The sequence below is a fragment of the Antrostomus carolinensis genome, unplaced genomic scaffold, assembly GCF_000700745.2.
Source record: "Antrostomus carolinensis isolate BGI_N321 unplaced genomic scaffold, ASM70074v2 scaffold48637, whole genome shotgun sequence".
Lineage (NCBI taxonomy): Eukaryota > Metazoa > Chordata > Aves > Caprimulgiformes > Caprimulgidae > Antrostomus > Antrostomus carolinensis.
The window spans coordinates 21965-31976 of NW_010327796.1; the positions used below are offsets into that span (position 1 = coordinate 21965).

The 10012-nt window shown below is 38.9% G+C and overlaps 1 protein-coding gene across 1 annotated transcript in view; it reads right to left on the reverse strand.

The window, feature by feature from the left end:
* Positions 1-9539, reverse strand: part of KDM5B (lysine demethylase 5B) — a gene marked incomplete at its 5' end in the record, with an annotated part of 29178 nt that extends 19639 nt beyond the window's left edge. Inside the window, 8 exon segments of the mRNA XM_029085952.1 lie at positions 922-1072; positions 1392-1516; positions 2163-2344; positions 2762-2956; positions 4655-4774; positions 5785-5947; positions 8768-8949; positions 9381-9539. Coding sequence (XP_028941785.1) covers positions 922-1072; positions 1392-1516; positions 2163-2344; positions 2762-2956; positions 4655-4774; positions 5785-5947; positions 8768-8949; positions 9381-9539 — 1277 coding nt within the window.
* Between the last annotated feature and the right edge of the window lie 473 nt (positions 9540-10012).

Consider the following 10012-nt stretch of genomic DNA (forward strand, 5'->3'; position numbering starts at 1 on the left):
TACCAGTACAAAGAGCAACTGCCCTGACAAACACCACATTGTTCAAAGCAGCACAAACAGGTGAAAATTGTCTAGATGGAACAAAAGAGAAACAGTTTTTCCTGAAGTACTTCACACGGTTAAGCTTGTTGGACTTGAGCAATATTGTCTTCCATGTATATAAACCCAATATTTTCTTGGAAACCTATAACTCTGTGAGGGATGCGGCCATTCTAAGTCTGGGTAGAGAATGTGCAACAGAAGATGATAATCTGTGATCCCCAAGAGAAAGGCAGTTACATCAACAGAGTCACAATCAAACAATGAGGAGATCTGGCCTTATCCTTCTGGATCTTCGGACTCCTTTTAAACATGGCAAGTGCTAGCAAGTCCAGGCAGCCAGACACCCAATTTACAAAGAATGTTTTATCCCAACACTGCCCTATCTTCAAATTCCTCGAGCAAATAACCTGTCTAAAAGATTTAACAAGTGCTGCCAAAGAAAGAACAAGTGTTTTTCAGAGATCTCATACACTATTCCCATCAGCAGCAACTCGGGAAGTTAAGACACTTTATTTTTCCACAAGACACAAAATACAATGAATATCATGACATGTGCACCACTGACAGATTTTCAGTCCCCATGGCACAAAGACAAGTGGGCGGTATCTTGTTGGGTGTTGCTTTGTCAGAAATACCACAGAAATTTTTCCTTTTGGGGAACATGAGAATTAATTTCCTGCCCAACTCTCAAACACAGAGGAGGAAGAGATTGAAAGCTCAGGATGTTTAACTTAACACATGCAGTAAAGATGAATTTCCCTGTAAAAGATGGCTCTCTTGAGAAGACAAAAAGATTGCTTTTAATTTTAAGTTTTACAGAACACTGGCATCTATCTTCAGTGACCCAGCTGTGTTGCAAACATATATAGTAACATTCACCTGGTTTGTCTTTTGCCATTAAGAAGCTGCTGTGCAACTGAGGCACATTTGTCTGCGTCCTGTGTAACCAGTCTGAGGTGTCGCAGCAGATCATTGTCTGGAAACTTTTTCATTTCTGATTCTTCTATCAAAGCCTTAAAACTGATGAGACCTTTTGGGAAAGACAGTAAGTTAACAAAAGTCCCACTTTGTGATGGATTTTAAATGGTAAGGCTGAATAACACAAGACATTAAATATATTTCTATTTAAACTTCAGTTACATTTTTTGTCAGAGCGATTTACAGCCTCCCACAGGGACAGCTTAGCATAATGTCTGGGACTGTAAAGCTAAAATATTTACTTTAAAACATGGAATTATACGATTTCTTTTGATTGTCATATAAGACAAAAATTGCTACGGTTCAGAAACTAAAAAACTGAAAAATTGGCCATTTAAAATTATGTTGTAGACAAAAGGTAGGGTACTTACTTCTTTTATTGTTAATTTTTGCATCCAGAGCTTCGTTAACATTGGAAGCCCATTTGTTGTATGATTCTGCACGCATCTTCAGTGCATTCATCATCGGATAGAGTTCCTCCAGGGCATAGCGGTACCTACAAGCAGCACAGAATTCAAACTCTTCAGCAAGAACTGGGGGTGGGGGATCAGGAGGGTGGAAGGGAGGGGCATCAAGATGTGTTGGTCCACACAACACAGAAATTATCTACTATGTACCCAGGGTTATATAATTAAGACCTACAACCCCACCAGGTTCCTCCTAAGAATTTCCACATTTGCAATTGCTTCAAACAGCAATTTCAACATTACAATTGAAGCAATTGTGAAATTGTCTCAGGACAAGCGACATTCATGGGGGACAAAAATGTACCAAACAACAGGAAAGATGACAACAGGACGGAAAGCTCACAAAAACAAAAATATATTACTCAGCAAGGATTGGATGTAAGGGACCAAGATGACCTTGTTGCTATAAATAAAAAAGTAAACTAACTTATCCAGCAATTTTTCCCATTATAGAGCAAAATGAGCTCAATGCTGAAAAGAAAGAGTCTTTGTACATGAGCACAAAAAAGGCACTTTGTTTTGGGGATACTGTATTTGCAAAGGACTGAGAGAAACAGAATACCGAGACTAGCACCACTGACAAAACAGAGCAGGCACTGGATTATCAAAGTGCAATTATCTACACACATAACAAATATCTCCAGAACACAGTATTATTTGCTATCTAAAGCTTACCCCAGTTTATATTTGTAGGTGGGACAGGAACAGAGATCCTCAACATGGTACAAGCATACCAGTAATCCAGGTTTACACGGACAATAAACAGCGGACATGAAACAGGTGGTTTTACACTTTAAGCACTGTCGCTCGTCATCAGGAAACAGCTCAAAAGCCACTCTCTCCGAGTCAGTCACTCCCTGCAAAAGAGTGTGTTACATCACTTCAAAGTCACTCCTAATGAAGAGGTGAGTATTCCAAGCTAAAACACCAGAAGCAAAATTTATCAAAGGAATAATGAAGTTTAGAAATAAGATATTAAAACCAGATAGACAGAAATCTTGGTTAATGAAAAAAATCAGCTACTGTGACCAAATTACTAAAAGAATAAATATTACTTCAAAAGAGACATTCTGAGCAATATTAAAGGGCAGATGCTAAAACAAGATGCAATAAATGATTCTTTAGCCAAGCAGTCCTCTGACATCAACAACATTACTCAGGAAGGTACTACGCAGCTCTAGGCTGTTGCCAACATTGTACAAGTCCCAGCAAGTCTTCACACCGCTCTTTCAACTCTTCCTTCACTCATTATCATATTCTTTCCTACAACTCACCAGTTTATCAACCTTCTCACGCAGCCTCTTCTCGTCTTCAATCATAATAGCCATGTCTTTCTGAACTGTAGATGCTACTACAACATCAAGATCATCCGCTTTGGAAGCCATTTTACAGATCATCTCATCATGAGAAAACACACAGTAACGGTTTAGCAGACGGTAGTGTTCCACACACTGGCGACCCAATGGCAGCTGTATTGAAAGACATTAAATAAACGAAGAGTTTGTTTTGAAAATTACATTAAGATACTGACTTTTTATGCTAGTAAACAAAAGCTGTCCAAATGAAAGGCCAAGGCAAATCCTTCAAGCAACAATAGTCATGATTCAGAATATAAAACTAGAAAAATCAAGACCCTGAGTTTTTGTATACCAGGACTGCTTATAACTCCTTTAGTGGACACAGTGCATTTCCTCCATGAACCTAGCTAAAAAACTCACATCTGCTATCTGGCAGAGACCATAATTAGGGACAACTAAATCACTAAACCACAGCAGGCTCAGGAAGACCTGAGCTAAAATACAGAGAGGCTGGAGAAGTGTCAGAGGGGAGAGCAGGGGTGCCCCGACAAAGGCAGGTTGCAGGGCACGGTGGACCTTCCTCTTAAATGACATGGCTGGTTTATGCAGGACATGAACTGTGCTGCAGCATGAGAAACTGCTGACTCCATGAACCACCAAAGCCCCTAATTAACCCCAGGCAGAGTATACAATTCATTACGAGCTGGGCAGGTTACTCTTCACTTTATTTTAAGGTTATCACTGGCCAGGCACATAGTGATGCTCAGGGTACAACAAGGTTACGTCTTAAGAGTCTGGTATGAAACTCACGGAGGGACAAGAGGAAAACCAAACTCAAACCAACTGAGATGCAAACACAGTCACAATGCAGAAACCTTTCTTCCAATTTCAGTCATCTCCTAAGTGATGTTTTTAAACATCTAGCAACATTTTAGATGGGCTACATTTACAAATAGCTAAGAGCTTTTTTGGGAAAAAAAAAAATCAGAAGAGAAGTAATTCAAAATGTCAGTAGCTTCAAAGGATCTTTCTGAGATCAGGCAACACTGTGTGTCTGAGAAATCTACTGGGAAGGAGAAATGATTACTTGTAACTCTGGAGCAACCATCTTCCATCTGTTTTTACTTTAAAAAAGACAAAAAACATAACAAATCAGTATGACTTTGTAATGTGTTCCTCTCTCTGTTGTTTCAATGAGCTAAGTGAAGCTCACCAGGAATAAAGTACTAGTCTGTAAACCTTCTGCTTGAACATTAAAAACTCTGTTTGCTTTCATTAAGGTATTCTTCCTTAAAAAATTACAGCACCTCTGCTATCCAAGAGGATGTACTCACATCAGATGCAATTCTTATTATTTTTTTTCCCCAAGAGGACTATCAAAGTCTTTAACTGTTCTTAATGTGTTAAATGTATCACACAATTTAATCACAGAAGTTAAAATAAAAAAGAAGTCCAAGTCAGCTTCACTTTTCAGCTGTAGAAAGCACCTCTTAGAGAATTCCCAGCACAATAAACAGAAAAATTCCTTTCCGGCTCTTGACTATTTGAATGGAATTTGAGGACACAAAAGGAGTAGATTCTAGCAGCCTGGTGCTTCTCATATTCTAGGCATGCATAGAACCTTCCTACCTCCTGCTGTAAAAGATACTTCAGCCCTAATGTATGAATTCAAACCAAACCTTAGGAACCAGAGAAAGCCGCATGTTCACTACATGAAAGAAACCTTCAGCCAAATATTATGCTTCCAGTAACAGGCTCCTTCTGATCTGTGGACTAGATTTGTGCATCAGCAGTAGGTTAGAGCTGTACATCAGCTAGGAACAACTCTGGAACTGCAGACTTTATGAAAAACTGGTTTTTGGAACATACCCAATCAACTGTGCAGAAGTTCACAGCTTCAGCAAAATTGAAACCCTGATTGAAGCCACTGTGATAAGCTCTTGGGAAGGTGATCACAAACTCTCCAGCACACTGATTTGTTCGATAAACCTAGGAGAAAAGACAGACAAGCATTAGGTCAAACCTAAACAGAACTGAAGGCTTTGAAGAGAATATGGATTTCTAATTCCTAGTAAATTCTATGACGACTTCAGATAGTTTTAAAACATGAGCCCAAGAATTACAACTGGCATTTGGTAACTTGTCATATAAAACCCTAGAAAGTGGAGAGGTTTCGTTCAGCCACACCTGCACTCTAAGCCATTTTAACTCAGCTGTCTGTGCCCTTTGCACTTGGCTAGCTCTGGGTACCGTTACACAGGTAAAGCACAGACAAAACCTTCTTCAACATGTAGCTGAAGGGGAAGAGAAATCTGGAACTAACTCAAAAGTTCAAATCGCTGTAAATCTAACACTGTTCTTACTAGACTACCAGCATGAGAACAGGCAGGTCTTCCTGTATCTTTCAGTTCTGGAGTCTCTCACAGCACAGGAGACACCACAAACCATTTTTTCCAGATTTTCTTTTAAGTCCCAAGGTCAGCTAGTCAAAAGCTAATTAAGTTGTAAAGGGACATAATTCCCATGAATAATCTAGTATGGAATATGATGGAAACTGATTAAAAAAAATTTTAAATACCTAAGAACTTATCCAGGAAAAATAAGAGGATGTGGATAACAAATAAAGGAAGAATGAGTTTTGGCCCCTTGACAGAAACTCTGTGCCAAAAAAAATTGTGTCTGATTAGACAGACATATGAAGAGCTCCTGCCATTGTTTCAAAGGTCAAGACTAATCTTTCCATCTCAGATACAGAAATAGAAATATACTAAGGTGGATCTCCAGAGAAGAGTTTGCCAAGCAATTCCAAAAGCAATGATTCCATTGCCCATCTGTTCATACTGGCACATTATACTAGACAAGGAAGATACAACACACACGGAAACTACCACACCATCTCTGTAATACAAGGGGCTTCAATTATCAGTTTTGAAGTAAAATTCAGTGCAAACAAAAGAGGGTTGGGTTTGGGGGACTAGCACAGGAGTCCAACAACATACAGGCACTCCGTGGGCCATCAAAGTATTCGGGTTCATTATGGTGACAAGTTGGTGCAAGAGATCTGGCTGAGATTCAAACAGCTCTGGAGCAAGCTTCTTCATTACATCCTCCAGCTGTTCAGCTGCATACCCTGGGGCTCCATACCACGTTTTAGGTTCCCCCCTGCAAGATTATTAAAAAAAGTTAAATATAAGCAATCTCGTAAGTTACATTTTCAGTCTTCTGCTTTAAAATACACCATGTCAAAAGAAGGGTATATCACCAGGAAGGAATGCAAAGATTTTGTACCTTCTTGAATCTTCACATTTTATACAGGTCCCTCCTCCAGATCTAAGTTTTTAACTGCCTATGTTTCTGAACACATACTTAAAATATTGTGGGGAAAAAAAAAAACAAACTGAAGAAGTCTTCAGTGAAGTTCTGCTGATTCCAGTGCAACTTCAAAACATAAGCTGTTTATCTTTTACCATGACACAAACTCCCTCTTGGATCTAACAACCAAAGCCAGTTTTATCTGTTTTGTGCATAATTGCCATAAAGGCAACAAATAGTAAATAGAAATTAAATTTCCAAGTTATGCAAAAGACATCAAGGGGAAAAAAAAAAAAAAAATCCATATCCAGAGCAGGAACAAACATCTTCTAGCAACAGCTTAGAAAATTAAGGTTATGCAGATGTGTTTCAGTAGATATTGTTTCAGGTTTAGAATGAAGCTGGCTCACTGCAGCAGAAAGACAAAGATACCTTCCAATCGCTTATAAAGAATGATGTTACCAAAAGTATTTAGAAAAGAAGTAGCAGACAAATCACCTTCTCCCAAGACTCCTGAAGAGCTGGCAGAAGAAAGCTGACCCAACAGTGAATTTTTTTTCCATAAATTATGAAGCAACTGAGTAGATTCCAGAAGAAAGAGTACAGTATGAATCCAGATGAAGTATGAATCCAGAAGCACATCCCTCATACCTAGGAGTTTACTCCTGCACCCAAAGAGCACCTCTGTCATAGTGAAGAGGACAGCTAGCGGGAGGGGCTGCAGAAGGGCAGCACAAGGTATCACAAGGAGTAGCACAAGCAGAGTCGTCACTACACAGTGTTAAATGACTATGCAGCCTTGGACCTGGTCATCATCTTGGAACAATTCTATGAATTCATGAAGACCAGCCACAGAAGCAACTAAAAACTGTCCTGTGTCCTGACCCAATACTGGGTTAGTCAAGAATTCTGATACTTAACACCTGTCAGTGCCAAGGAATGGATGACAGCAGTTATGGACTTTGCTAAACTTGGACCAGGATACTGGTACCAGGGGTCTCTGGACTTCAGAAGAACAAATAATGGAGAAAGATACAATTCTAATGGGTATGTTAAGGTGTCAGCCTTATGAAGGCAGCAAGCTGCACAATGGATCAAGGTGACAGTTCCTTCTGCATTGCTACCCAAACTGCCTTTAGAAATACCAGCATCAATGATGCTAGTTCTTCCTCCGACCAGGACTGATATCTTATCTATTTGCAAGCATCTTTAGAAGCAAAGATTTGTTCTCCTTTTACCATTTCAAGAACTAACACAGGACTTAGAGCCATGCAGAAGAACTACTGCCTTCAACCCTGTGAAAGGTCTGCTGCTGTAGCCTGGTTCACTTGTGAGTATCTGCTCCAAATACTGTACAAGCTCCTACAAGGCACATGGGAACACTGAATATGGACATGTCATCCCCAGTATTTCACAAGAACGAGTCCTGCCTTCTGAAGTCTTTTCATTGGAGGACTATCCCTTCAGTGGCAGGTCATTAAGACTGACTCCTCTGGCCAAGAACAGTGTTAACCTGAACTACAAACTGCTCTCAAATAGGTTAAAAAGCACAGACTTAAACCTTTAAGTTGAAAGGAAATACAGAAGAACATCTACAAATGAAAAGACAAGAAATCAAGGACTTTCACACTGGAGGAGAAACGCAGGGCAACTCTGGCATGTGTCTGTGAATGTGTGCACATATACACGTATGCACTTATGCATCTTTCTGGCCTTGGGTCCACACTGATGCAATTTGGGACCAACAACGGAGCACATAATGCCATTCGAAAAATAGTGAGGGAAGCTCTCCTAGAAGAAATTAAGTTTCTACTGCAAACAAAAAAACCTCCTCTCCTTCCCAGTTTTCAGCCCGACTGAAGACCCAGACACAAAAAAAAGGCAATAAATGACAAGAAAGATAATTTTTACAATGTAATCCTGATCAGTCATCTACTTAGTCTCACTCAAACATTTGTTTTAATAATGACCAGTGCTAGGAAAGCAAGTGAGTTGTCACTGACTATTTGGACTCGGCTACAGCAGCAGCTATTTCAAGGAGCAGCAATTGAATAATTGACTAAAAAGATAAGCTACTGATTAGTAGTTGGGATGCGCTTTGACCATTTTGCTGGAATACTTCTGTGAACAAGGAAATGGAAAGTGCTTAACAGGTTTCAGGAAGAGTGACAAGAATAAATCAAACTCAGAAAAGCTGTTGTAAGGTGAGAAGTTTAAGAAGCTCAATCTATTTAGGATATCAAAGAGATGGCAAAGATCTGTCCTGATTACAGCTGACAAGCGTTTACTTGATGAGAGGATTTATAATAGAATGATCTATCTAACAGACAAAAAAATATGCAGGATCCTAAGACTGTTAGTTGAAGCTAGATGATTAAAAAAAATTGCATGGTTTTTAGTTTTACATTGAGCATAATAAAACGTTTGATGGAGTATCTGCTGCATCTCTCATGGATTTTTTAAAACTGGGAATGGATGTCTCTTTCCAAAATATGACCTCTTGTGCAATGCAGGAATCACACTGCGTCAAATTTAACCCTGCTGCTGCAGGACTGCGAGGGTTATTCTGGTCTGAACTCTATGAGTTTGGTTTGATTCCACTAACTAAAAAGGGGAAGGGGGAATGAAAGGGAAATTGCTTTTCAGGCTGAGTTTATTCCTCAAACTCACCAATGCAGATAGTTAATTGAATAGCTCCAGTGGTCTTCTATATGCCAACAAAATGAAGAAAAGCACATTCCTACATATAGCCAAGGTAATTTCATTCCACATATGTCTGCAGTGATGTGAGCAAGAACAGACTGCTCCATCACTGGCATGTTGTTTAGATTCCAGCCACTATCAAGGTATTCCTGAAAATTGAACAGAACAGTCACAAGTTCACACAACATGAAGTAAAAAACCCAAGAAAGTAAAACTGCCAAAAGAACAAAAACATCTTTTCCAACTGAAAAATATAAGAAACGGGTCAATGAATCAAAGAACAAAATCTCCATTGTCTTTGTTCCTTTCACAAACCTTATCTGACCTGCTTTGTTAAAATTAGACTTTTTTTTTGTTTGGAAGTTATTTATTAACTTCTAGGATAAACCTCTGGCTTTTAATACCTGATCACAGCGAATTTAATTTATTCAAAACTCTGATGTAATTCTCCTCTTCAAATACTGTGCCAGATACACAAAACAAACACTTTGCAACCCAGTTCCATTACTGTGCTTTGAACCAGAGAGGCTTATTTAATGAAGAACTGCAATTCAAACATAGTGAACTAATAAAGACCTACCTCTTCTTCTGGTCTAACTTTAAACTTCCCACCCCTAACTGGGAAGCCACTGCCAAATTCCTTTGAAGCAATATCAGCTCCATATTCCACTGTCACATCCTCTTCAATGGTACTAACAAGTCTCCAGAATTCTTTTTCAACCAGCTCGGTGGGGACCATCTAGGTTTGAGAAGAAAAACATGGAGCATATAGTGAGGAATCAGTGTATAAAAAGCATGTGCATAAAAGCCATCTCAGGGAGGAACCTCCATTAGCTTGAACTATTTTCCTATTTCAAAATCACTTCAACAAGAGGTAAAAAAATGCAGCAGAAATATGGTTCCACCCAGGACATGCTGCTGCTTTATTCTCTCAGGAATGACAGTTAGAGACTATTCTCTTCCCTAAAGACATTTCTTCCAAAGTGAAAAAAAAAAGGAAAAAGGAAAAAGGAAAAAGGAAAAAGGAAAAAGGAAAAAAAGGAAAAAGGAAAAAGGAAAAAGGAAAAAAAGGAAAAAGGAAAAAGGAAAAAAAAAAGGAAAAAGGAAAAAGGAAAAAGGAAAAAGGAAAAAGGAGAAAAAAGAAAAAAGAAAAAAGAAAAAAGAAAAAAAAGGAAAAAGAAAAAAAAGGAAAAAGAAAAAGGAAAAAAGAAA